We start from the raw sequence: 27,960 nt of genomic DNA, 5'->3' as shown, positions 1-27,960 counted from the left end.
TATGTGATTCTTGCAGTGGCCTGGAGAGCATTGTAGGGAGTTGTGATGCCAACAGCCATTTTCCGCACCTTGCCCATACACGCACTTTCTCTTTGTTCCCTCCTGCATGTACACAATCTCCCAATTTGAAGAGACCCTCCTGTCATAGGCGGCTTTTCTGGCCTGGGAAAGGAAGGATACAATGGAGGCGATATTTCTGTGAAATTGCCTGTATGATGTCACAGTCATGCCCCACCAACGCCCTTGAGAACTTTCACACACTTGAAGGACCACTGACCATTTGGCCAGCTTTGCAACACCATTTTACGTGTATGCAGCTTGTCAAAATTGTGTATAAACCTGCTCACTTGCCATGCAACGTTGGTTCCCTATCTCACTTTTCTTGCAAACATTGCACACCTCAACCACTCAAGAATTAACTCTCTCTGAACCCGCTTCAACTTGTCCCGCAGAATGAACCTGTTTACCTGCAAGGTTGTACTCGCACATGGCGGGGTGTCAACCAGCATCCCCATTCCTGGGGACAACTTCCTTGTCGCCAAGGAGCTCGCCACGTCTTTTCTGGATGGCGGTCCTCCTGCTGTTTCCACGGAAATCGAACTCGTCGCACTCTTTTTGACGTACTGCAGCTCCTGTAATCCCGATGTTGCCGTCGCTGTATTTCTTCACTTCCACCAAGGATTTTGCGCCAACGAGAACATCCATGCTGTGGTCCAGCAGCTGAGCCTGTCCTTTGAGCAAGCGCGAACCGTCATGAAGGGGTATTACTCGGTCTGGAACACCCTTGAGATGCGTCAGTTGCTGCCTGAGGTCTCTGCTCCTGCTATCTTTTCAGACCCAGGCATAAAACTTGCTGCCATGTTTGGTGGGCAGGGCGGAGCAGACAGCTACGTTGACGAAGCAGCATGGCTTCTCGATGTTTATGGCCCGCTGCTGTCAGACTTTGTCGCTCATATGTCTGACTTCCTCAAGCGCGAATCCGCTGACCCCCTATTGGCGAAAGCCCATTCACGTCCACTGGACATTGCTGGCTGGCTTGCTTCTCCCGACGCAATGCCTGACGCCAAGTATCTGCTGACTGCACCAGTCAATACGCCCATGCTAGGACTGATTCAGGCGATGCATGTGGCTGTCTTGTATAAGACACTCAATATGAGCCCTGGCGACCTCGTCTCACGCTTTAATGGTAAGCGCACATCATTCATAACTGGCTCCAGTGTATGCAACAATGCCAGTGTTCGCCGTTACTAGCCATTCATTTCTCCTTCTATAGTTGCAATCGGACACAGCCAGGGCCTACCAATGGCTGCTGCCTTTGCTTCCGTGACTGACGAGGCATCATTCTATGCTGCCACCGAGAACGCCCTTGGTATTCTCCTTATGCTGCCTTCGATTGGTCAACAGAATTGGTCTTCGAGCATTTCAGGCATCAACATATCGGGATCTTCGCTGCTGCAAACTGCTGGCTCATTGGCAATAATGATCTCAGTTCGTGGTCTGGCCCAAGAAACGCTAGAGTCACTAATTTCTGTATTCAATGAAGATCGCACGGACAGAGAATCAAGGGTTAGCCTGGCCCTAATCAACAGCCGCTCTGATTTTGTCGTTGCTGGCCACCCGAATGTCATCGCCTGCTTTGCAAAGCTTATTAACAAGCACAGCGTCCTCCCAACACAGAGTCAGTCGCGCATCCAATTCTCACAACGCAAGCCTGCTGCTGCCGTTAGCCCACTTGCAATGACGGTGCCAACTCACTGTGAGCACGTAAGGGATTACGCACCAGCGGGGTACGAATGTGCGGCTTCCAAGGGGTGGGCTTTCGATGCCAGTGCTCTTCGTATCCAAGTCAATGGTGGAGATGATGGGCACGACCTTCGTGATGAAGCTGATCTCACTCGGTTCTTGATTGACAGTCTGGCTATGAACCGTGTTAACTGGCCGGCAGCAGTCAACAGCACTGATACCGCGTTTATCATTGACTTCAGTCCAGGTGGCTTCAGCATCTTTGGGAAATACACCAGAGACATTCTGGATGGCTACGGCAAAACCGTCATCAGCACCAGCTCGCTTATTGCTAACACTAAGTTTCGCATGGGGTCTAAGGCCGATTTGTTCAAGCGGAATATATCCGACGTCTTCTTGGCACCAAACTGGCAGAGCGCTTTCGGTCCACGCCTTGTTCGCACCGCACATGACGGTCGGCTTCATATTTGCACCCGCATGTCCCTCACTCTTGGACTCCCGCCTGTGATGGTTGCAGGGATGACCCCGACTACGTCCAACGAGCACTTTGTTGCAGCTATCAGCAATGCCGGGTACTATGTCGAGCTTGCTGGTGGCGGGATGTTTAACGAGAGGTTGTTCAGTAAGAAGGTTGGGAATTTGGTCAACCTCCTTGAATCTGGTAGCGGATTCGCGGTCAACACGGTCTACATGAATCAGAAGCAGTGGGCGTTCCAGTATCCCAGTATCCTGCGTATGCGGCGGGAAGGAGTGCCGATCACAGGGCTCTGCATTGGCGGTGGTGTTCCCTCAGTTGACGTTGCCAACAGTATAATCGCAAACTTGCGCAATGCAGGCATAAAGCATGTTGCCTTCAAGCCCGGGTCAGTGGCTACAATTCTCCAGACACTTGCGATCGCCAGGACAAACCCCGACTTTCCTGTCATTATCCAGTGGACTGGCGGTCGCGGTGGTGGCCACCATTCGTGTGAAGACTTCCACAGGCCAATTCTGGAGACCTACAGCAAGATCCGGGCACTGCCAAACACCATCCTGGTCGTTGGGTCAGGGTTCGGCGACGCCGATAGCATTCTGCCATATCTCTCCGGCCAGTGGAGTGTCCAGTTTGGATATGCGCCTATGCCTGTTGATGGAGTATTGTTAGCGTCGTGTGTCCTCACTGCAAAAGAGAGTGCCATATCTCTGGAAGCAAAGGAGCTCATTGCGGCAGCCACTGGCGTTGAGGACAGCGAGTGGGAGTCATCATATACTGGCAATGCTGGCGGAGTGATATCAACCTTGTCCGATTTTGGAGAACATGTCCACCTTCTAGCTACTCGAGCTGCGCTGGCTCTCAGAGAGTTGAACGACATGGTCTTCACGAAGCCATATGCTGACCAGCTGCCGACAATCATGGCAAACAAGGATCATATCATTAAGCGGCTCAATATTGACTGTGCGCGGCCATGGTTTGGCAAGAAATCCGACGGGCGGGTGGTTGATCTGGAAGAGATGACGTACCTGGAAGTACTCAATCGACTCGTGGAACTGATGTACGTCGCAGACAAGTCCAGGTGGTTGGATGTGTCGTATGGAAGGCTGTTTGGGGAATTCGTTTCTAGGGTCGAGGACCGAGTATCTGGAGCAGAAAGTCCACGCATGTTCCAACGCTACATTCAACTCCAGGAGCCACTAACCATTATCAAGTTGGTGGACAAGAGCTACCCAGAGATAAGCCGGGTCCTTATTGCGCTTGAGGATGTTCAGTATCTGGTCTGGCTTTGCAAGCGCTCTGGGGCCAAGCCAGTTCCATTCATTCCTATCCTCGACGCCGACCTGCATGTTTGGATGACAAAGGACATGTATTCACAGGCTGAGGATTTGGATACAGTTGTTGACAGAGATGTCCAGCGCACTGTTATTGCCTTGGGCCCTGTGTCTGCGAAGTATGCCACCACAGTCAACGAACCGGTCAAGGATATACTCGACCGTGTTTACACCGGGCTAACGGAAAAGCTTAGCATGTGCAGTTTCGATAAGGATGCATCTCTAGTCCGTCCTTGCGAGTACCTTGCACCAGAGCCTTTTCCAGTATCGCTCCCTACCTCGGTTGCAGTGGCTGTTGATGAGTCAAGCCGCACATACAAGCTCCCAACTGATGCAGCACTGCTTCCAGATCCTGATGTATGGCTGGAGGCACTGGCTGGTCCTACTCAGAGCTGGTTTCGTGCACTTCTCACATCGCCAGTGGTGGTTCGCAAATCACTGTACGCTGCAAATCCAATAAGGCAGGTTCTGCAGCCGATGGCAGGGCAGACAGCGGAGGTGGTCCTTGCTGGCGATAGGCCGGTCAAGCTCGATATCCATGGACCAACTGGGCTATTGGACATTCGCATACAGCTCCATGATGAGAAGATTATTCTGATGATTATTTACCATCGGATTGGCGAGGAGCAGTTTGAGATTCGGTTCCCGTACATCTACATGCCATCCAAACCTGCAGTACTTGTTGCTGAGGACGTTGAGGGCCGGGATTTATCATTCCGCGATATTTATCTGCGTGTGCATGGCCTTGCAGACGAGCCTAGCAACATAAACCGCGCTGACGTAGAACAGCACTTCTCGGCTCGTGCGCTCAAATCATTCACCATCAGCCAAGAGTTTGTTCAGAAGTACTGTTCTAGTGCTCACATCACGTCAAAGTATTACAAAATGGCGGCCGACGAGCTACAGCTGGCCCCAATGGACATATTCTTCAGCATCGGGATTAGCCAGCTGGCGTCTGTCCTGACCACTCCCCCTCTGCATAGAGGTCTCCTCGGGATCATTCACTTGAGCCACAGTACAAAATATGCAGCAGGCGCATTGCCACTGCGAGCTGGAGAAACTATAGACTACGGCGTGAGTCTCTCTGCATTGGAGAATATCGACATTGGCCATAAGCTGACATTCATTTCGAGGTTTTGGCGCGAAGGAATCCTCACTGCTACATCTGAAGATGTTATTGCCATACGTGGCCAGTATTCAGCATGCAACCAAATGTTCCGATCAATGGATGAACCCGCGCGACGCATGTTAATCACATCCGATGAGAAGGCGGCATTACTTGAATCCAAAGAATGGTTTGTGTCCATGGAATCTCCTGAGCCATTCAAAATCGCCTGCGGAGATATGCTGGAGTTTAGGCTTTACTCGCACTATCAGTTCAAATCCAAAGATCTGTATTCCAAGATCAAAACCTATGGACCCGTATATCGCCTGAAACCATATAGGGAGGCCGAACATGTTGCCGATGTTTATTATGAAACTGTAAATTCATATGGCAACCCGGTCATCGAATATATCAGCCAGAATATACAAAATGACATTGGTTCAGTGCGCTTTGAGCACTGTGGCTTACCGATCCAGTGTGCAGAAGCTTCTGACATCATGACTGCGAAGGCGCCGTCAGAAAACTGCGAATTTGCCCACGTTTCTGGAGATCAGAACATGCTGCACACAAATCCGTATGTTGCAGCATATATCGGAGAATCGGAAATGATTTGCCATGGCATGTGGTCATCAGCCGCATCCCGCGCTATTGTTGAACGTGTTGTTGCAGATAACGACCCTCGGCGCATGCGCTCATACAGCGTCCAGTTTGTTGGAAAGGTCTATCCAAACGACAAACTTCGGGTAGAACTGGCTCACACAGGAATGAACAGCGGACACATGGTTATCGATGGCAAGACTGTAAACCAGAATGGGGAAACAGTGCTGACGCTCACAGCTGAGGTTGCCCAGGCAAAGACTGCATATGTGTTTACTGGCCAGGGGTCGCAGTTTGTTGGCATGGGGATGGATCTATACATGTCATCCACAGCTGCCAGAGATGTGTGGGACCGAGCTGACAGACACATGTTGAAGCACTATGGTGTCTCACTACTGAAAATAGTCCAGGAGAACCCGAGCGAGTACTTGGTTAAACTCGGTGGCAAGAAGGGCACACCAATTCGTACAAACTACCTCTCTTTGGTACGTGAATATGACGGCAAGATAGAGCAACTGATTCCCGGAATCACTCAGTCATCGAAATCATACACGCACCGCTATGCAAATGGCCTGCTCAATGCGACACTGTTTACACAGCCGATACAGACGGTGATGTCGCTGGCTCAAGCTGCAGACATGCGTGCTCATGGTCTTATCCAGGATGATGCCATTGTCGCTGGCCATTCGCTTGGCGAGATTGGGTCACTTGCTGCAATTGCTGAGATTGTTTCTGTCGAGGATGCGGTCGATATTGCTCTCTATCGCGGGCTTTTGCTCCATACATCAGTAGATCGGGATGCCAATGGCTGCTCCCAGTATGCGATGGTATCTGTCAACCCTAAGCGTGTTGTAACTGGCTTCAGCGAGGTTCAACTACTCCTAATTGTTGACTATATTCGTGAGCGGAAGCAACAGCTCCTAGAAGTTATCAACTACAACGTCCGCGGACAACAGTACATTGTTACAGGGCATATTGAGAGTTTGAATATCATGTGTGAGACTCTAGATAGACTCTCAGCAGGGCATAATAAGCTTGCAGATAAAGGAGATGATGCGCTGCCAAACATTATCGCCGATGTTCTAGCTGAGTATCCAACTGCACATCTACTCGAGAATGGTAGAGCAATAATCAGCATTCCTGGAATTGATGTTCCCTCGCACTCTAGCATATTGCTGTCAAGTGTTGATACTTTCCGCAGAGTGCTTGACCGAAAAATCACGCATATACAAAAGCTTGGCATACTGCTGTGTGGGAAGTATATACCAAAACTGACTGGGCAGCCATTTGAGACCACAAAGGAATATATCGAGAGTGTCTATGCCCTCACTCGCTCACTAGTCCTTGAAGGTATTCTTCAACGATGGGACACATGTAGCGACGATCCACCAAACAACTTGGAACATATTGCACGAGCTCTTCTTATTGAACTGCTATCTTTCCAGTTTGCCTCGTCAGTAAATTGGATTGAGACCCAAGATTCAGTCTTCAACAAGTGCTCAGTAGAACGCCTCATTGAGATTGGTCCGAAGCCTACGCTGTGTCGTATGGCAGCACAGACTTTGGAGGCTAGCAGCTGGTCCAAGGATATAGTATCTATTCGACATGCAGCCCAAGATAGGGCTGAGGTATATCATTTAGCTGCTCGGGAAGAGGCCAGTGTACCTGCTGACTTCTTATCAGTGGCACCACCTCAGACTTCAGGCAGCAAACCAACTAAGCAAGAGGGATCATCCGAGGCCTCTAGCCCCACTGTGGACGAGCAAGCAGCCTTGCATACAATCCAGTCAGCTGCTATGACCTCGGTTGATGATGTGCCAATTCCAATTGTTGATGTTATAAGGGCAGTGATATCTCAAAAACTTTCTATAGCTGTATCCGAAGTGTATCCTAACAAGTCGATTAAGGAGCTTGTTACTGGAAAGTCCACGATACAAAATGAGCTTTTTGGGGACTTTCAGAAGGAGTTTGACAATGGCCTACCTGGACATGCAGAGGACCGACCCTTGGAGGAGCTTGCCAAAATCCTTGGAACCTCAACGACTTCTCTTGGCAAGCACTCCCAGGCACTAGTCAATAAGGTGTTTGCCGGAAAGTTCCCAAGTGGGTTCAAACAATCAGTTGCTCGTTCGTATTTGAGAAACAAATACAGGCTAGGTCCGCGTAGACAGGATGCTCTGCTATTATTGTCGGTTACAATGGAGCCCCTCACCCGACTTGCGGATGAGGAAGCAGCTAAAGCTTGGTTGGAGTCAGCAGCCCAGATGTATGCAGACCACGCGGGGCTGTCATTGACAGCACTGTTGCGCGGTGGTGAAAACAGGAACACAAATTCACCATCCGTTGCTATTAACAGTGCTGAATTCGACAAAGCACAAAATGCCCACAGGAGGCTCGTCCTTGAGCAGATAGAAGCACTCGCCAGACATGCAGGACTCGATATGCGCCAAGGGGCTAGATCAGCTGAAGAGCTCCAATTAAAAGTTGCAGTCCTAGAATCGCGAATAGATGGCATCATGCATGAGTTTGGTAGTGAATTGATAGATAAGGCCAACACACTATTCGACGCAAACAAGGCTCGCCATTTTAACTCGTACTGGAATTGGGCCCGCCAGGACGTGTTTGAATGGGTCTCTGGCATTTTGGGCGGAGAGGAACCAGGCATGGACTGTGCTACGTATATGAAACGTGTTCATATGCTCAAGAACCGGTCCAACCCTGGACTGCTCTCAATGCTACAGGCATTTATTGGGACTCTCAAAGCAGACCCTTGCCCATATGCTCAACGTGCACTGAAGCAAACGGAGATTATCTATGCAGCGTGTAGGGAGTCAGAAAATGTGCCTCCAGTCTACAAAGAGCTTTCGACCCCACTGCGTCCTCATACAGAGATCACGTTCAGAGGTGATATCGACAGCTGTGAGTTTCCCAGAGAGGGGGAGCAATCGATAGGTGACTACGTTCAACAGATGAAATGTGCCAGCAAGGATGGGCTACCTCTGCTGTATATGTACGGTCGGCAGGCTGGAAACGCCTGGACATATAGCAAGGAGATTTCTGACGCATACTTTGCTTCAATGGAGGATGCAGCAGTGAATGGTATATCATTTGAAGGCAGGTGTGCACTGGTTACCGGGTGTGGAAAGGGATCCATTGGCTCAGGTTTGGTTGAGGGCTTGCTATCTGGTGGAGCCAAAGTGGTTGCTACAACGTCCAATTATTCCCTGTCGTCAATCCGATTCTTCGAAGAGATGTACCGGAAGTTTGGTTCCCGCGGATCTGAGCTGGTTCTTGTCCCCTTCAACCAGGCATCATCATGTGATATAGAGGCTCTCATCCAGTATATCTACAATAAGGATGGCCTTGACTGGGATCTGGACTATATTGCTCCATTTGCTGTGTTCCCAGATCATGGCAAAGATGCAGGGAGCATCGACTCCCACTCTGAGTTAACGATTCGCATTCTATTGACAAACTTGTTCCGGATAATAGGACAGGTTAAGGCGGCTAAAATAAAGACAGGGAATTCTCTTCTTCCATCGCTGCTTATTTTACCACATTCGTCTAATCAAGGAGTAATGGGCAATGACGGAATGTACGGCGAAACAAAGGCTGCATTACACACGCTGTATGCCCGCTGGCATACCGAACCATGGTCAGAGTACATTTCAATCACTGGTGGTGTAATCGGGTGGACCCGTAGCACGAGGCTGACGTCTGGAAGTGCAAATATGTTTGAAACTATGGAGGAAATGGGGATGCGTACGTTCTCTCGTGAGGAAATGTCATTCAACATACTTTGCCTGCTATCACAAGGGATGGAAGAGGCAGCGCACAACAATCCTGTGTTTGGCAACTTCAATGGAGGGTCATATTCTATTGAGACAGTGAGCAGGGAGCTATCAGCGCGACGCCTGAAACTAGTAAAAGCTGCTAGCCTAAGAAGAGCCACCTATCTGGATGTCTGCACATCGTATTCTGTTGAGAAACAGGAAGGTTGGGCAAAAATGACGCATGTGAGCCAAACTGTGCCTCGGCCCAGCACAGAATAGACGCGCCACTTGTAAAGTCACATGAACAACTCGAACACCTAAGATACCTGGAGGGCATGGTTGACTTGGATAAGATTGTGGTTGTGACAGGATTCGGTGAAGTTGGACCATTTGGGAATGCAGCCTTGCGCTGGGAACAGGAGGCATATGGTATGTTCTCGATGGAAGGCTGCATTGAGCTGGCATGGATGATGGGGCTGATCAAGAGGTTCTCTGGCGACCATCCGGGGATAGGTACCCATTACATTGGCTGGGTTGACGCAAAGACACAGGAGCCAGTGCATGACATGAATGTCAAGGCTAAGTACGAGTCATATATCTTGGAACATACCGGCATTCGTGTTGCTGAACCTGAAGTTTGGGGAGAGGATGCGGTGAATATGAAGTCCTTCATGCGCGAGCTTCAGATCGATCAGGATATGCCTCCATTTGAGACCAGTGCTGAGGAAGCTGTCCATTTCAAGCAGATTTCTGGCGAGAAAGTTGACACGTGGGAGAACCCTGATGGAACGTGGTCGGTCAGACTCCTTAAAGGCGCTGTAATCCATGTGCCAAAAGCAGTTGAAATCGGACACACTGTTCTTTCTCAAATACCGACTGGGTGGGACCCAGTTCGGCTGGGAATACCTGGGGATCTTGCGCTGAAAATGGATGATATTAACCACTACACCCTTATTGCTATGATGGAGGCGCTCGTCAGATCTGGCATTACAGATCCGTATGAGCTCTACCAGTACTTCCATGTCTCAAAGGTCGGGCATTCAGTCGGATCTTGCTTTGGTGGGGCGAAAAATCTTGTTGGCGTCATACGCGACAAGTATCTAGAGAAGAAAGTGGGCTCGGGAATGATGGTTGAGAGCACCATCAATAATATGAGCGCATGGCTCAATACGCTTCTGTTCTCGGCATCAGGCCCATTAAAGCCGACTGTTGGCGCATGTGCTACCTCAGCCATTGCACTAGATCTTGCCGCGGAGTCAATTGTCCAGGGTAAAGCGGATGTCATGATCGCTGGTGCAGGAGAAGGGTTCGCGAATGATACTACATATGAGTTCAATATGATCAGTGCCACAGCAAGTGCCAGAGATGAGCTAAGAAAGGGGAGAGCTCCTCAGGAAATTTCACGGCCCTGCACGTCTACCAGAAGCGGGTTTGCCGATAGCTATGGCTCGGGGATGGCTGTTCTCATGTCCGCGTCTGCAGCACTTAAAATTGGAGCACCTATCTATGGAATTTTGGCAATGTCTGCCACTGCCACCGACAAGTCAACACGTAACCCCACTGCTCCAGGCCAAGGAATACTGTCGATTGGAAAAGAGAGTCCTACCCCGTCAGACTTGCAACTGCTTGATATCCATTATAGGAGGCAGATGCGTGACGCACAGCTGGCTGCATTAGATCACATCAGCAGTACCAGCGTGGCGAACAAGATGAAAAAGATAGCCAAGACAACATGGGGCAACGACTTTTACAAAATGGGTGAGTCCATCTCGCTCCTTCGTGCTGCACTAGCGACATGGGGTCTTGGTGCAGATGATATTGGGCTGGCGTCATTCCACGGAACATCGACAAAGTTGAATGATGTAAACGAGTCGAACATTGTGAACATGCTCTTGAAGCACGTTGGACGCACGCCTGGTCTTCCGGTTCCTGTGGTTTGCCAAAAGTGGCTTATAGGTCATAAAAAGGCTCCAGCAACGATTTGTTCAATGCATGGCATTCTTCAGTCAATGACAACAGGACTCATTCCGGGGAATAGGAACGCGGATAATATCGATGACGAGCTGGAGCAGCACGAACACCTTGTATACCTGAGCAAGACTATTCGTGCGCCAGCTATCAAGGCCGCGCTGTTCACGTCGTTTGGATTCAGCCAGTCCAATGGAGCGGGGCTTATCGTTCATCCGGACTACCTATTCGCAACACTTTCAAAGGAGGAGCTGGTCGAGTACACAACTAAAGTCGATGAGCGCATGAAGAGATCGACCCGCTACTGGCAGGGAGCACTTCTTGGAAACCACACATATTTCCAGGCAAAGGAGGAGCCCCCGTTCTCACAGGAGCAGGAGGCATCTGTGTTCCTGGATCCTGGTGTAAGGGCCAAACTTGACTCGAAAACCAAGCAGTACAGGTTCTAAACCACTCACCTAGTCCTTCGATATTAGTAGGATACTCCCAGCTAAAACGCACTACTTCCAAATAAATAGCTTGCGCATTGGTACATGAAAGATCATACCAGAATTGCTCTGCTCGCGATGCGAGCTCGGCTGCTAGTCAGCATGGGTTGACACGTCGATAAGGGCATCACGGCGAACCGGTCATTTGAACGTGTCGGATGGTTGTTGGTGCAATGTCGATCATGGACATCTCCCACCTTGGTGGCCTGCTCAGCGTAGGCGCTTCAGCGCTGGCTCGCTGCTGCTGGCAGCAGAATCGCCTGCTGCTGCACGCCTCTTGCGCGGGTTCTTTGTTGCCAGGGTGGTGCCAGAAGCATCGGCAGCAATGGCTGTAAAGCGACGGAACCGTTCAGGAATATCGCCTGAACCACAGAGTGACTGGAAAACGAGTCTGAAGTTTAGAACTGCTGCAAGATCGCGGTTCAAGAGTCGAGACGAATAGGCCCGCCTGTATTGTGCCATGGCCCGCTTACATGACTCGCTTGTACAGCGGAGAAGGCCATGGCACTTCACAGTTGGGTTCTTCGATCTCTGGTAGGGCCGCGGATTGGGAACATGCCGGAATGTCTGCAGCGACTTTTCGCAGCAGAACGGGCACATCGACGATGTCTGGAATTCGTCGATCAGATAGACTTCAAAGCCATGATGCTTGAACTTGTCGCGCCATCCCTTGCCACGAATCGGCGCATGGTGTCGGGCCATCGGCGCACTCCAATTGCCCATGATCAGCACCGGATCTGGACCTAACTTGCTCCAGAGTTTCGCGGCAAGCCTGTGGTCTGCACGGGCCTGGTTCATGAATGAATCAAGGCGCAGCTTGCGGTGAAGCGGGTACACCTTGGGACTGGTACTGACACCTGGATGGGCCTTCCAGCGCCTTTGGTGCTGCTTGTTTGACTTAGTGGGCTGCTGCTCTGGTAACCTTCGCGCTGTCATCGTGTTGGCATAAAACGGTGCTAGGACACACCGCACAGATGCACGGGTAGCAACGTAGGCACGGAATTTTGCTGGGCTAAGGGTCCGGCAGCAGTGCTTGGAAAGCTCTGCCTCTGCTCTGCGGACAGCATCTTCTGGGACTTGATCCTTTGTAGCCCGACGAATCCTGTCATAGTGGCGCAGCTTGAGCTCCTTATTGCGCTGCTGCCGTGTGTAGCGGTAGAGCATTTTTTCACCCTCTTTCCCATTGCTGCTATTTTCGTGCATCATGTATAGCAAATCGCCCCGACCTGGATCGATGAATACACAGCGACCTTTCAGATTCTGCAGCTCTGGCTGTGGGATCTGGTGGATATAGCGACAGTCAGCTATAGTATTGCCTCCCACAGCATCACCTCCTGCAACATCGCCTGTAGCATCGCCTGTAGCATCGCCTCCCACAGAATTGCCTCCCGCAGCATCGCCTCCTGCAGCATCGCCTCCCGCAGCATCGCCTCCTGCACCATCAGCATCTACTGCACCATCAGCCTTGAATATCTTGTCTTGCAACAAAATGCATATCGTTACACCATCTGTTGTCGCCATTCCGTGGAATTTTCTATCACCATGCGCCTTAAATGGCTTTGATGTTAGATCTGCGACCCGGCCCCACACATCCCACACAGGTTGTGTGATCCCTTGGACCGGGTCATGTGCACAGACTGGGGGTGCTGGTGCATATGCATTGTTAAGTGCTGCAACAGTGTCTGCTGCTGCTGCCGATGCAGCAGCAAGTGAATCAGCCGCTACTGCTGCAGTTGCTGCAGTGGCCTCTGTTGCATCCGATGGCATCTTCGCTGCTTCGCGTGCAGCCTTCTTGGCCAATTTTTCGCCCCTTTCTGCTGCTTTCCTTACCTCTGTTGCTGCCCTCTTTGCTGCATTGATCTGTGTAACCTGCTCGCGTGTCTTCGAAACAAACACCTGCTTGATTATTTGCTTGTCCAAACGCACATGGCCTGGGATCCATGATGTCCGCAGAGGCAAGCATTGGGGAGGAGACTTGCCAAGCTGCTCATTCTCAATAAGCTGGCATAGGCGAATGTATGCACGCAGATGCTTAAGTGGATTTGCCTTGGCATCATAGTATCGGCTGTCTTTAGCGAATCTGTACTTGACATCATAGGCATTAAGCACTGGTGCCAGCTTGTTGTAGATTGCAAGCATCGGTGGGGTGAGCACACTGAGATCAGGGTGCCTAGAGGCAACTGCCTGGCGGAGCTTCTGTGCAGGTGTATAAATACACACTTGACATGCGTTATTGAACTCATCCTTGGACACATTGCCCATTGTACTGTGCAGTGTGTTTTTGCGGCTGCGAATATCAATCAATTTGGCCAGAATCCGCTGTAGGCAAGTGCCATAGTGCAACACAATGTTGTTCTTGTATGCTGTCATCAGCTCGGTATCCACGTATGTTGCTACTTGATTCATTTCACGTACACCATGTAGCTCGATATCGCCATTATGCAATAGATAATCATAAATATGATATCTAACTACATCATAGAAATCTGCGCTCGACAGTTCTGACTTGTCCTTCCGGTTGACGAAATCCTTGGCAGATATGACAGTCTTCGCCTTCAGGTTGTGATAAATAAATGAATAAATAAATGGAACGAAAGAATCCCTTTTTCACAAGTATTGAAGGGTCAAAGGCATCGTCGGCTAGTTGATGGAGTAATATCCACCGTGCAAGCATGTATGTATGCTCTTTGATGATATTGACGCTGTGTACAAATTGCTCTAGGCGGGGCAACATAGAATCATGGAAGCCAATACCACCAAGTGATGTCTTTATGACAGTAGTGGTGCGGGTAATATTCATTTGAGAAATTTGGTAGGCAAAGTAAGAAGAGAAATGATGCTGTTCAGTTTTGCTTTATTGCATATGCATAGCATTAAGAACTTTTTATTAAAAATGATCTGGCTTGCATGGTTCTTGGGGCCCTTAGCACTGATACAGTCTCTTGAATCAGTCTGTACAGACTGGGTCCATTGTGGCCCAAATACTACTGCTTGCGCATGTTCATAAGACAAATTAATTTATAAAATAAACCCACAAATATTGCATGACCGCTAGAAGAGCTATATGGCCTTATTCAATAGATGCTCATAAATAAACATCCTAAGAGTGTTGCGCAGCCGGTGATGACCACCATGATGACACCATGGAAGTTATCAGGCCGACCGATACTGAGAGCAGCTCTTGCGCTGAACCAATGGAGATTTCTAGTGGAGACCTATGACCACTACAATAACAACTTGTCACCCTGGTTTCACCGATGAGGTCAGATGCCGCACAAGATCAAAAGGAGTTTACAGAGCAAGTCACTCAAACCCGTGTTGAAGCTTAAGAGTTTTATTTTTAACCAATTTAAAAGGTTCTAGCGGACGGTCGGACACTTTTTCGACTATAAAATCTTATATAAAGGTAAAGATGGGTCTACTCAACACATGTTTTGCACCGCTAAACGTAGCTTTTTGAAGGTCCTCACTATGCAAAATGAATAATGGCAGATGAGTCATTTAAAGCGGGTGCTATTGCAGCCAGTGCACAACTGAGAAGAATTGGATTATCAAGCTGTGCACGTCAACATAAGGCTACATATTCGCTGTGAAGCCAAGACATTGGGCACTAATATAGGTAGAGTCCATTGCCACCAAGGCGGCAGTGGGGGGCAGTCTAAGAGAACTCAAGCCTGAGGCTAGCGCTGGTGTCTCAGGGAGCACAGGCATTGGTAAGGATTCCTCGCATATAATTCACCACCGAAAAATGCCAGCCTATGCGAGCCACTAGCCCTTGGCCACTTTTGCCCACACGACCTATGGAAGGATGTGCAAGTGACACCTCAACAGCAGAGTGCCCAACCGCCTGTACCTTGACAATGGCTTGCCAAAAACTAAAAGCCGTAAAATAAGTGTTTACCCCCAGTGAGAAGTATTCTAGGCCCGCCGCTCAGGCACGTGTGAAGAAGTGGCTGTCGTTTACAACAGCACCCTTCAAGCGCTATAAAGTTTGTGCCAAACGAGCCAAACAACCTCCCCCTCTTCTCTTCTCTCCCCCGAGCACTATACATAACTCTACGTCCACTCTAGCCATGAAGTTCGAACAGCAGCTGGCACTGAAAACCATCCCGTCGTGGTCCCCGCACTACCTAAACTACAAAAAGCTCAAGGCCACGCTCTACAGCAACGCCGAGCTCGCCAACGGTCACACCGATCAGTCCACCCGCGGCGAGCAGTTTTCTGGCTTCCGCACGTATTTCCTGTCCGAAGTCGAAAAAGTCAACCGCCGCTACGATGACCAGGAATCAAGCGCCCGCGATACCCTAAAGTCCCTGAAGGCACAGTGGAGCACAAACCAATCGGACCAGGAAACCGAGGAGTGGAAGGCTGCGTTCTCCAAGTTGCTCCGGCAGCTGGAGAACCTGGCAGACTTCACCCAGTCCAATATTACTGCGTGCCGGAAGATTTTGAAAAAGGCAGACAAGGTGACTAAGCTGGCCATGACTCGCGAGCTCTGGCCGATTGTGACGTCGTATCGGTTCGCCAAATCAGAGTCCGACGAGGCCCTGCTGCATGAAGCCCGCGCAGCGTGGAGAAAGCGCACTGCAATCCCAGTCCCCATCGATGAAAAGCCAAAGGATGTCGGCGCTCGCCGCGTTATGCCTGCAGTCCCCACTGTCTCCGAGCTGGACCTCAGCGCGTATCCGGTTGGCCAGATCTCCAGAGTCTGGGTGGCCCTCGCTGAAGATGGAATGGGGCTGCCGATTCGCGTCCCGGTGATTATTGCCAAGGGTACTACCGAGGGGCCGGTAGTCGGAATCACCGCAGCACTCCACGGCAACGAGCTCAACGGCATCCCGCTCATTCATCGCTTGATCAGCGAGCTCTCGCCCAGCTCCCTGCACGGCACGCTGGTGGCTGTGCCTGTCGCCAACTGCCCCGGCTTCCTACTGTCGCAGCGCGGGTACACAGACGGCACCGATCTGAACAGAGTCATGCCTGGTAAAGCCAACGGATCGAGCCCACAGGTGTATGCGTACAATCTGCTCCACCGTATTATCCGCAATTTCGAGTACTTGCTCGATCTGCACACTGCGTCGCGCGGCCGCGTCAACTCGCTGTATGTGCGCGCCAATCTGTTAGACCCACGCACGGCGCGTATGGCCCGTCTTCAGAACCCACAGATCATTGTCCACAATACGAGTCCCGATGGGTCGCTGCGTGGAGCGGCTATGCAGCGTGGCATCCCGGCGATCACTGTCGAGATCGGCGACCCGTCAAGATTCCAGAAGCGGTTTGTGAAGAATGCACTGATCGGCGTCACCAACATTCTGTCGCAGCTGCGCATGATCCCCGACGAGCAGAGCACGCCCGAGTACGACCCGGTCGTCTGCACCCGAAGCGTAAGTATCTACCAGCACATCGCCTGGTCCATGTCGCCGAATGCTGCAACGCATGTAGTAGACTAACTCAGCAACCCCTCCAATTTCTTCCCCTGCCCCTAGTTCTGGATCTTTGCCAAATCCGGCGGCATCCTGACCGTTATTCCAGATGTCAACACCTGGGTGCGCGCTGGCGACTTGATCGCGACAATACACAGCGTCTTCGGCGACCTTGAGGAGGAGTACTATGCGCCGTCGGATGGCATCATCGTCGGCAAGCATGTCGACCCCGTGTGCCAGAGCGGAAACCGGATCCTCCATCTAGGTGTTGTCGAGGACGAGCTGCCCCAGGTTGTCGACGATGGCCACATGTAAACGACTGTAGTCTTCATTGCAATGTCATTCAGCTATATTATTTCACCACAAAAACATCCTATTGCTGCACACATTGCTCGGCTGCTTGGTCTTCCAGCGTGTTGCCAGCAGTGGGATCTGTCTGGTTCCTGCGCATACGCCGGCGCTCGCCATAGCTGCTGCGTGCACGCGCTGCCAGTAGCGGCTGCTTAGTCGGACTCTTCCCCGCAGCTGCTGCTGTTGCGGTGCTGGGGGTGGCAGTGCGCTTGCGAGCAGGGAACCCGCCGAAGGGCTTAGCGGTCGTCTGGTCCGTCCCTTGTGTCATATTCACCATGCGCGAGTTCAGTCTGCTTTGCGGCACTGGCGACAGTGGACCTGCCGCCTTAAGATCGCGCGACAGGTGCAGCCGCTTCACATCGTCCTTTGCGGCTGTTGTGCGGTCCGATGCCAAGCGCGCCATGCTGGCCTTTGGACGACGATCTATTGGCACAGCAATCGGTGCATTTTTTGTTTGTTGCTGCTGCTGCTGCCGCTCGCTCAGCGCTGACTTCACACGCTGCAGCTCTTCCTCGACCGCCTTGGTTTTCTTTTCGCTCTCAGCCAACACCTCCTTCAGCTGCACTACAGCCTCACGCTGCTCCTCTTCCTCGGCATGTAGCCTAGTAATATCGGCTGTGTAGATATCGCGCAGTTTCAGGTTCTTCTTCTCGAGCTTTGCGTTGGCCGTTTGCAATTTCTCGATTTCCTGCTGGAGACGCGCAGTGCCCTCGCTCGAGATGCTTGCCGCTTTAGTGCTGGAAGACGCTGCCTCGGCCAACGCCCTGGTTGCCTCAGCTAGCTTCAGCTCTGCCTCGCCAGCTGCTGCATGCAGCTTGTCAGCCTCTGACTGGACATCGGCAAGCTGCTTGCTGGCTTCCAGGTTCGCCTGCTTCATGCTGTCCAGCTCCTTTAGCAGCTCGTCGCGCTGGGATGTCAGCTGAGTGATCGCTTCCTTGCTGCTGGCAGCTGCCTTGTTCAACTCAGCTTTATATCCGTCAACCTGTTCTTTTGCTGCCTGCTCGGCACGCTCCAGCGACCTGTCCTTCTCCAGCCCCTCCTTGACAGCAATCTCAAGCAGCTCTTGGTGCTGCGCAAGCTTGCTGTCAAGTTCGGCAATCTCGTCGTTCTTGACTTGTGCCAGCTCAGTCATCATCGACTTCAGCAAGTCAATTCCTTCACGGGCCCTATCGCGCTCGGCTGTTAGCGACTCGATCATTTCGGCGGCCTCATGCACGCTGTCCTCAGTGGCCAGACGTCCCCTGGTAGCCGTGTCAGCGAGGCTACTGCTGTTCGATGCCTGCTCCAGCGACTTGCTCTTCAGCTCAGCGCGCAGCTCAGCGACTGTGGTGTTCAGACCAGTGATAGTCTGCTCCATCTCCTGTGCTTTCGCCTCGAGCACTGCAATCTGTGAGCGGGCATCTTTGTGCGCCTGCGATGCCTTGGCGTTGGCGCTCAGCAATTCCTCTTCGGCCTCCTTCAAATCGACCTCCTTCTGGGTCAACTGGCGTTTGATCTCGGCGATTGTCTGCTCCAGCGCTGACTGTATGTCCTTAGTACGCTCCTCAAGCGCCTGGTAGCTACTCTTCAGCTGGCTGTGCTGCATCGAAATTTCGCTGATTTCAGAGCGCGCATCGGTAAGCTTCGTCGTGGCAGCATCGGCTTCGGTTGATTTGGCCAACAGCTGGTCGCACAAACCCTCGACTTCAGCTTCGAGCGAGCCGATGCGCCCGGCTGCCTCCTTCTCGGCGATCGCCCGCAACTTGCTCTGCTTGCCGAGTTCTGCTTTAAGATCACTGGCCATCTCTGTCGATGCTTGTAGTTTAGATTCGGACTCGTGCAGCAGCCGCTCGGTATCAGAGAGCCGTGATCCAGATTCCTCCTTCTGACGCCGTAGTTCATCAACTTGTCTCTCAAGCGACTGCAGCTGGTCAGCCTTATCGTCCAGGTCACGGCGCAGGCTTCGGATTTCATCCGTGTATCCCGACCTTTCCTTGTCCATGCTAGTCACCAATGTAGAACGACTGGACTCGGCCTGCGTAATACGGGCGTTGAGCTCGCTTACTGCGCTAGTCAGCTCGGCTTCGCGCGCGATTGAATCAGCAAGCTCGGTGGACTTCTGCTCTACATCCTGTTGCAGCTGCTTAAGCAGCACTTGGATCTCGGCCTTTTCTTCAGATGTCGCCATGAGGTCAGACTGCAGCGCTGCCAATCGAGCAGCAAGCTGGGTAAGTTGTTTCGTCGACTTCGTCTGCTCGGCCTTCATTCTGTCAATCTCCCTTTGCGCTCGCTCAGGGCATCGTTAAGCCGCTGGCCAACCGACACAGCGCTCTCTAGCCTCCCCTGGACATCCTTGAGATCGGTACTGAGCTTGGTGCGCTCCGCCGACAGTTGCTGAATAGTGGACTCCAGGTCAGCGACCTTGGCATCGTGCAATCTCTGGAGGCTCTCCTTCTGCTCAAGGTGCGCATTGACTGCTGACTTCCCAGACTCTGCCTCAGCAGCCTTGGCTGCCAGCTCACTCTTGGCCAACTCCAGCTCTTGACGCAGCTGACGCTCTGACTCTTGAGCAGCATCGTGCTGGATCCCAGCCAATTCCAATTGCTGGCACAGCCCAGTAGATTTGGACTCCAGTTCTGCCAAGGCACTTTCAAGCTGCGCAATGCACTCACGGCTGGAGTTGATCTGCGACTCGAACGCCGACGTCCTGGACTCCAGGTCCGCATTAGCAGACTCAAGCTCCTCCTGAAGCTGACGTGATGTCTCTTGCAAGTCGTCGCGCTGTTTCTCAGCCGACTTCAGCTGGCTGCGCAAACTGGAGGACTGTGACTCCAGCCCCGAAACGGCACTCTCCAGCTGAACTATAGCATCGTGGCCAGCGGCAATCTGAGATTCGAGCTCAGCAGTTTGGACAGCATATGAACTCGTTGACTCATCCAGAGCAGCCCTGACTTTAGCCAGCGACTCTTCAAGTTCAGCAACGGTGCCCTGCGACTTTTTGCGCTCGGTAGCCCACTTCTCAGCTGCCTCTGCATGCCCCTTCGTAGCAGCAGCCAATGTGCTATCGGCCTCGCCAACAGCTGATGTGAGTTTCCCGATCTCTTCCTGAGCATCGCGCAACGAACTCTCTGTCTCCTCAAGCTTGTTTCTGAGCTCTGCGTTCAACGATGCGATCGCACTCTTGCTCTCGTCAGTCTCGGCCATTTCGGTCTCCAGCGTAGCCAACCGATCACGCGCAGCAGCAAGCTGTATCTCAAGCTTAGCCACTGCTTGCTGGGACTTGCTTTCGCGCGCTTGCCAGTCAGAGATCTCGCGCTGGTGACCAGCGACTGCGCTGTCAAGCTTGTCAACCAAGTCGTGCAGCTCAGCGTCCTTGCTCGACAAGGTGCTCTCCCAGAGCGTCCTCTCGTCAACCAGGTTGCGAGTAGCATCGGCAAGCTCCGTGTTGACCGCAGCGTGCTCCGCTCGAAGTGCCTCCAGCTTGGACTCTGCCGACTGCAAGGAAGTCTTTGTCTGTAAAAGGGCGCCGTTGACCGCTGCGACCTCTGACTCTAGCGTCTCAGCGTAGGCGACAGCTGTCCCGTATGATGCCTGTGACTCGTCCAGCTCTGCCCTTAGCCTGCTAGCCTCGCTGACTAGTTCTTCCAGCTGACTTGTCAAACCCTTGGACCTTCTCAGACTTCGTGGGAGATAGTGCTGTTTGCGCGAGCGAGCTCTTCCTCGAGCGATTCAGTCTTTCTGGATGAATCCTCAAGCTGCTGCACCGCCTTCGCAGCATGGACCTCCAGGTCAGAGACCTGAGCACTGGACTTGCTCCAGCTTCTCCGTCAGCTTGTGATTCTCATCCTGAAGGACCTCAAGTTTCTGTGACAGGGATTCCGCGTCAGCTGCCTTTGCATCTAATGCTGACTGAAGTTTAGAGCTGGTCTCCTCCGCAGCAGCCAGCGTATCAGCGTGTTTGGCTATCAGCTCCTCATGCTGGGTCCTGGCCAAATCACGCTCCTGGATAGCTTCCGTCAGTTGCGCGTCCCTGCTGGCGACTTGACCTTCGAGACCAGCAGCATTACCTGCCAGATTCTCGTTGGTCAGAGTGAGCTCCGACACACGCTCCCAAACATCGGCATTTTGCGACTCGAGATCCTCGATCTTGGTCTGGAGGTGTGCCCGCTCCTCGACTGAGGAATCCAGTTCGTTCTGCCTGGCTGACAGCAGCTCTGACGCTTGGTCATATGCGGCGTGCAGCTCGGCAAGCTCGTTTTTGAGCCGGTCTGCCTCCTGCTGAAGCAAAGGAATAGCGCTGGCCTTGTCGCTGGTCTGGGCGAGATTTGTCTCCAGCTGTGCTTTATCTGCTTCAGCCTGTTGCAGCTTGTCTGACAGCGCCGCAACCTTGGCGTCGTTCAACGCTGCCTGCTCTGCCAACGCCTCCATTTGCTCATCAAGTGCTTGCTTTGCCTGCGTGTGGCTAGCCGTGAGATCTTCGATAGCACGCTTCTGCTCGGCAATCTCCTTAGCATGGATGATGTCGTTGTTAGACAGCGTGCTGCGCAACCCATCGAGTGCTGTCCTCAAATCCGCAGCCTCTGCAGCCTTCTGCTCAGAGGCATCCAGCTGCTTGCGTGACTCGCTCTCAAGCCGCGAGATTGTTTCTGTGAGCTCCGAAATCTGTGCAAGCGCCTGGTTGTGAGCTGCATCGAGCTGCTCAACCCGTGACTGTCTCGCTTCGGCCTCAGTCTGAACATTGGCTAGAGCATCCCGTTCATTCTCTGCTAACGCAATCCTTGCCTGCGCATCAGCCAGCTCGCGCTCAAGTCGCTCTATATTGGCTGTCCTCTTGTCAGCCAGCTTCTGCAGCTGCGCAATCGCGATCTCATGGCTTTCCTCATGCTGCTTGCTACCAATACTCATCGACTCGATGCGCTCGGTCTGCGAGGCGATTTTTGACTCAAGCAAACTGATCTCGGCCTGGAACCGCGCCTGATTCTGCTCCATCGATTGGGTTGTGTTGGACAGCTGCTTCGCAAGATCCATCTCGTGCTGGCGCTGGAGCATCTCAGCCTCCATGCGCAGCTGCACGACCATCCTTGCGCGCATCGACTCCAGACTCTTTGGAGATGGACAGCTCATCCTGCAGCTCCTGATGCTTGCGCTGCAGCTCAGACACAGCACTCTCAGCCTCCTGGCACCGAGCAAGCACATCGTCAGACTCGCGCATCAGATCGACCATATGCTCCTCCTTCTCGACAAGCGTCTCGCGCACTGCCTGTAGCTCCAGCTCCAGGAACTCGGCCTCGGGCCGCTGCGTCCGGAACTTCTGGCACTGGCGCTGCGACGCATCGAGCGTTGTGATCAGCGCACGGAGCTTTCGCCGGACTTGGACCACCTCACGCGGCGGCTGCGCAGCTGTTAGATCGCCCTTGGCTGGCGACGGCGGGATCGTATCGGCAGCTGCCAGCTGGCCCAGAGTTGACAGCAGCAGGTTGTTTTCACGCATGAAACGCTGGATGGTGGCTTCCATCTCGCGGTTCTCCTTGGTCATTTCCGCCTGTGTTTGCTGCAAGGCATCGTTTTGTGTCTCGAGTTCGCTAACCCTGTCGAATGACAGCTTGATCGACAGCATTGTTTCCTCTGCACATTCCCCGATGTCTGCGGCTCAGGACTCGAATCATCATCTTCACTGTCGTTGGTAAAGTTGATTGGCATTGTGCCGCCGTCGGTAGAGCGCTGAAGTCCTGGGAACCATGTCTGCCGGCGTGGTGTCAGGGCGGCATCAACCGGTCCCTTGTCATTTCCAGCTAGGGCGCTCAGCAAACATCTTGCTCTGCTGCTGCTCAAGTTCCTTTTGCAGTCGCTCCCGCTCCTTCTGCGACTTCCACAGTTGCCGCAGTAGCAGCCTCGTTGTCGGCCTCGATTTTATTCTTCTTCTTTTCCAAATCACGCATCTGCGCAACCTCCTTCTCAAGCTCGCTGGCACGCTTGAGGCGACGAAGCAGGGCATCGCCACGCAGCTCCTCGTTGACTTCGGGCTTGTTCTGGATGGTTTTGGCGCGAGACGCAAACTTGAGCGTCGACAGCGACTCCTTCAACGTAGTCCTGCGCTGGCGTAATTGTACATATAATCAATGTGCGCGCGTTGCCGCCTAGCGATGGCTGCAAGATGCGTGTCAGCTTCGAGTCGCGATACGGGATGTGACCACGATCACCGCCGTCTTCAGACAGGCGAGCAATGACTGTGCTCAGCGATAAAAGCGACTTGTTAATATGGCCACCTTCCTTCAGCCTCTGTCCCTCGGCACCAGTGAGCCCAACCCGCTCGGAGCCGGCCAGGTCGACCAAATTCAGGCACGACACCATTACAGCACCGGTAAACTCGCCAGTCTCGCCCAAGCTTCCCGAGCTGAGCCGCTGATGGTGCTTTTCCTGATCCACATCCATGTCGCCGTCCTGGCTACTGCTATCTGCCGACCCTGCCTCAGACTTTTCTCGGCTCTCAGCCACAATGCGGAAAATTGTGTGCGATCGGCTACTACGCTCGTTCATGTTTGTGCCAGCGATGTGCCGATTGCGGTCGCCCTTGGCAAGCAGCTCCTCCACCTGCTCTGCGTTGAACACGATATGCTCAGAGAGATCGCCAACAAAAATCTCGCGCTTCGCGTTCTCGTGGATCTTCAGGCTGGCCTTGGACGGCTCGAGCAGGTCGCGCAGCACTTCGTTGTAGATCTCCAAAAACGACACACGCAGCAGGTACTCGCGCCTCTCATCCTGCGCGATCTTGCTAAACATGTCGCGAACTGCCAGCTTGATGATTCCAGGCTCGGACCTCACTACCGTGCATTGTGTGGGTCTTGCCCGAAGACGTCTGTCCGTACGCAAATATCGTGCCGTTGAATCCTGCCAGCGTCGACTGGATGATCCCCTTCACACTGTTGTCGTAGACTTTCTGCGTTGTGTCTTTCTGATCAAACACCTTATCTACAACAAAATGTAGCTTAGCTGCATGGGCAGGCATGGGCGTACAATTACTTGCGGGTCTCGCGTCGTCTTACTTACCAAATGTGTACGAGTTTCCCTGACTAAAGCGTCCGTCGTGGTACTGCCTCTGTATGATGGTGTCGCGGTTTACGTGCCATGGCAGCTGGTTCAGTGCCACTGTGGTCGAGTTGCGAACCTCCCGCTGGTTGAGCGGGCGAATGCGAATGGCCACATTGATGTGGTCCTCCATTTTGGCACAGCTTTTCAGTAAAAGAACGAGAAAATTAGGAGTTGAATGAAGAGCAAAAGGCTGCTGGGTTCTGAGCAAATGCGCTGCGCATTTAGAAGCTGGTGAATTTTTCGCGACCAGGCAAATTCGAGCCCCTGCACTGCCATTGGCCCATTTCCAACAAAATAAACTCGGCTCGAGGGTCTCAACAGAGCCGCCGCTCGTCGCTTTTCTCAGGTTGGACCCAATTTGCCATTCGCCATTAGCCCAATTCGCTTTTTCCTTCACTCTTTATTACGTCGATTGGCATTGGACCCGCCTCTTCCTTTTCCACACAGTATATATAATGTCCAGCGCATTTGAAGACGAAGACGCGTTCTTGTATGGCGACACTGCTACTGCTGCGACTGCGCAGGCACCAGCAACTGACACAGAGCCAGCAAATGGCGAATCAGCCACAGGCACTCCAACAGCTGGTGGACCCGACGCGCAGGCCCAACCCAGTGCTCACCAGAGCGATGCTGAGACTCCCAGTGCTGACGAGGAATCGGGCAGCGAGTATGACGACGACGACGACGATCTCGAGGTGATTCTTGAGCCAGCGGATGCAGACGGCAGCGGTACCAACCAAGCGGAGGGCGGCACAGCAAGCACCGGCGCCGAAGCAGGAAAGGCCCTCGGCCAGCTGGGTGACGAGAAGGGGTCAGCAACCACCATCGAGCAGCTGCTGGCGACAAACAGCGACCGGATGGACATGATGACGGTTCCGCTGCTGAAAAACATCGATCTTTACAAAATCGACCTGGATTTGCTGGAGGAGAAGCCGTGGCGCAACCCTGGTGCCGATATCACGGATTACTTCAACTTTGGCTTCAACGAGCAGACGTGGCGCCTGTATTGCTTGAAGCAGAAGCAGCTGAGGGCCGACTTTAGCGTGCGCAAGATCATGCCGACCGGGATGATGATGCCAATGGGCAATCCAGGCATGTTCCCAGGGAACCCAATGATGCCACCAGGCATGGTCCCGCCGTTTATGCGGCAGCAGATGCCGCCAGGCGCACAGAAGCCGAGGGACGGTGGCCGGAGCGATGATGACGACGAGGGACGCGATGGTGGTGGCCGCAGTGAGTCGCGTGCGGCCCACAGCAAGGATGGTCAGCAGCGGCCAATGATGACCCCACAACAGATGCAGTACCAGCAGCAGATGCGGATGAACATGCCAATGCAGCAGGGGTACTATCCACCGGGCATGCCCGGAGGGCAGCGCAATATGCCGATGAACATGAGCCGGCAGGGCGGGCCAATGATGAACCCGCAGATGCAGATGGGTGGCAGGCCGCCGATGCCGCATGGTGGGCACCAGCAAGGCATGAACCCGGCGCAGCGGGGGCCAGGAATAAGCCACGGCCAGCAGCCACGGGAGCACTATGGCAGCCAGCGCGACGATGACCGCGGCAGCGAGTCGGGTAGGTCGTCGCGGCGGCACGGGAGTCGCGAGCGCTCGAGCTCGCGAATGAGGCAGCGGGACCGCGACGAGGAGCGCCCATCGCGGCGTGATCGGGACCGGCCACGTGAGCGCGACGGTGCGCGGGACAAGGCTGACAGCGGGTCGCGTAGGCCCGACCGCCGGCGGGAGCGCAGCCGGGAGCGTGGACGTGGCGCAGAGAGCGGCGGCCAGGCGGGTCGCGGAAACAATGGAGAGCGCCATGTGCAGAAGCGCCGGCGCTCGCCTTCGGGGGACAAGGAGGCAAGGAACATATCGAAACGCCGCCACTGAAGGCTGGCCTTGCATTTTATTTTCTTTCGTTTTGTTTGGGGTATTTCAAAAAAGAGTTCAGATGCCTCTGCGCTAATGAATTGCTTGGAGCTCAGGAGCGCGCCACCCGCGGGTCTAGCCCCTCGTCTGGGGGAGCTGAAATAAGGAAAATGGCCTGGCTCGCGACTTGGGTTTTATGCCTAATGGCACGAGACGGATGTCTCAAGGAGCGTGGTTCTAGCAGCTCATGCAGAACTGCCCTGTCATGGCATACTCGGCATCCTATGCGACAGAGCGTGCTGCGTGTCGGTGCAGCCAATTTGAGCTCCGACCTTATAACCCCAGACCGGGCAACCTGCCGACCAGACGTCTGCTGTAGTTTGCTTGATCGCCTTTGTATTTCCAAGCTCTCGCTGCCCCCTGCAATTCGTGATATCCGTGACCCATCCTGAGCCATCCAACCAGAATGTAAGGACACAGCACTGGTCACCCGTAACATGGTTTCTACTGCTGGCTTTTTGCGTCGAAATGCTGGAGAATGTAAAAGCCTGTTTTGGGCGTGCTACTTGCCACAACCCCACCCCAGCGGGCATCCTGGTGCCAGCGGCTGGGTGGGAATCCTAAGTGGCAAGGCCTCAGCACCGTTGTGCAGCCCCCGACCATGTCCCTTTATCTCCGGTGAGGTTTTCTGTGCAACGCCCTTCTGTTTACGCTCTACTGCCCCTCTGGTCGTTTCCTGTCGCAGGTGTGCAGAAAGTTACCGATCTGGCCAACGCTTTTGCGAGAAGGCCACGGGGAGATATGGATATGTTTTTGCCCAAGAATAGACATTGCGATGATTTGGCAAAAGAGCCGCCGATCAGCCACTGCCAAAGTGACTTCGAGACAACCAAGTGTTCGGCTTAAAAGGCTCCATATTGTGCCATTCTCTCCCGTCGTTTTTCGATTCAGACATTGCAAAATTGCGCTTTATTGCCGCACAACATGGCCATTGGAAAGACTAACCTATTTTCAGGTCGTCTACTACGCCCTTTTGTTGGCGACAACAAACTACTCAATACTGTTTTCCAGCCCAATTATTAGCAAAGCAACCCACCAAGACGAACCGTGCAAAGGCGCTTAAATAGCCACCAAGATGGACAGCTCGATTCCCTATGACCACCCGCTCTCCCACCCCCCTCACCACGAACACACATCCCAATACACGCCGCCGGCCACCACGCCCGAGCTAATCTACCCGCTCAGCTTCCAGCTCGGCAACCCTTCATTGCAAACCGCACAAGGCCAGGAAATGTCGTCAGACGTCGCAGCCAGCCTTATCTTCGGAGACCTCCGGGACTCGTACGATCGGCAGCAGGCACGCGTGGACATTTTGCGCGTGGCTACAGAGAACCTCGAGGCGCAGTTTCTGGGCTCGGTGCGCGATCGCACAACCAAGCCGAATAGCAAGATCACCGATGAGGAGAGACGGTGCCATGAGGAGCTGAGACGCACGCTCAACAGGACCAGGACTGCAGCTGGCCGATGAGGTCAAGGTTTTGCAATGGCTCAGAAGGCGCCACAACATGGCAGTCATTGGGCGCAAGGCGCGCAGCCGCTACCTGATCTACTAGGCACCACGCCCTCTGCCCACGGGCTAGATCCGGAAGGGCAGATCAGGATCAAAATTTTTGTTTTTTTTCGTCCTTCAGAGCCAGCGCGGCTGACTCTGAGACGAACCACAGACGGGCAAGCCATGTTTGATATTGTTTCTTTTCTTCTGTACTCGACGCA

At 53.1% G+C, this 27,960-nt stretch overlaps 6 protein-coding genes across 6 annotated transcripts; 4 read left to right on the top strand and 2 right to left on the bottom strand.

The window, feature by feature from the left end:
* Positions 1-306: 306 nt before the first annotated feature.
* On the top strand, positions 307-11,441 carry DL89DRAFT_299083 (fatty acid synthase; the record flags this gene model as incomplete). The annotated part of the gene is made up of 3 exons (XM_040890801.1): positions 307-1,186; positions 1,274-9,267; positions 9,294-11,441. The coding sequence occupies exons 1-3, from the start codon at positions 454-456 to the stop codon at positions 11,439-11,441; spliced, it is 10,875 nt and encodes a 3,624-aa protein (XP_040746903.1). The 5' UTR covers positions 307-453.
* A 4,063-nt stretch (positions 11,442-15,504) lies between these two features.
* DL89DRAFT_263710 (uncharacterized protein) lies at positions 15,505-17,285 on the top strand. The gene is made up of 2 exons (XM_040885954.1): positions 15,505-16,864; positions 16,967-17,285. The coding sequence occupies exons 1-2, from the start codon at positions 15,554-15,556 to the stop codon at positions 17,216-17,218; spliced, it is 1,563 nt and encodes a 520-aa protein (XP_040746902.1). The 5' UTR covers positions 15,505-15,553; the 3' UTR covers positions 17,219-17,285.
* On the bottom strand, positions 17,104-19,946 carry DL89DRAFT_2623 (uncharacterized protein). The gene has a single exon (XM_040885866.1). The coding sequence runs from the start codon at positions 19,497-19,499 to the stop codon at positions 17,277-17,279; it is 2,223 nt and encodes a 740-aa protein (XP_040746901.1). The 5' UTR covers positions 19,500-19,946; the 3' UTR covers positions 17,104-17,276.
* A 2,953-nt stretch (positions 19,947-22,899) lies between these two features.
* On the bottom strand, positions 22,900-24,452 carry DL89DRAFT_280254 (kinesin-domain-containing protein; the record flags this gene model as incomplete). Its single annotated transcript, XM_040889585.1, has 3 exons — positions 22,900-24,021; positions 24,056-24,202; positions 24,281-24,452. The coding sequence occupies 3 exons, from the start codon at positions 24,450-24,452 to the stop codon at positions 23,189-23,191; spliced, it is 1,152 nt and encodes a 383-aa protein (XP_040746900.1). The 3' UTR covers positions 22,900-23,188.
* Positions 24,453-25,188: 736 nt separating this feature from the next.
* DL89DRAFT_219539 (cleavage polyadenylation factor subunit FIP1) lies at positions 25,189-25,374 on the top strand (the record flags this gene model as incomplete). The annotated part of the gene is made up of 1 exon (XM_040884399.1): positions 25,189-25,374. A coding segment is annotated over one exon (186 nt), but the record flags the coding sequence as incomplete, so codon positions are not given.
* A 1,772-nt stretch (positions 25,375-27,146) lies between these two features.
* Positions 27,147-27,913, top strand: DL89DRAFT_263708 (uncharacterized protein). The gene has a single exon (XM_040885953.1). The coding sequence runs from the start codon at positions 27,323-27,325 to the stop codon at positions 27,713-27,715; it is 393 nt and encodes a 130-aa protein (XP_040746898.1). The 5' UTR covers positions 27,147-27,322; the 3' UTR covers positions 27,716-27,913.
* Positions 27,914-27,960: the final 47 nt, after the last annotated feature.

This window comes from Linderina pennispora (assembly GCF_002104995.1).
Source record: "Linderina pennispora strain ATCC 12442 chromosome Unknown DL89scaffold_1, whole genome shotgun sequence".
Lineage (NCBI taxonomy): Eukaryota > Fungi > Kickxellomycota > Kickxellomycetes > Kickxellales > Kickxellaceae > Linderina > Linderina pennispora.
The sequence above is the reverse complement of the archived record's forward strand: the minus strand, read 5'-3'. Positions and strand labels throughout refer to the sequence as shown.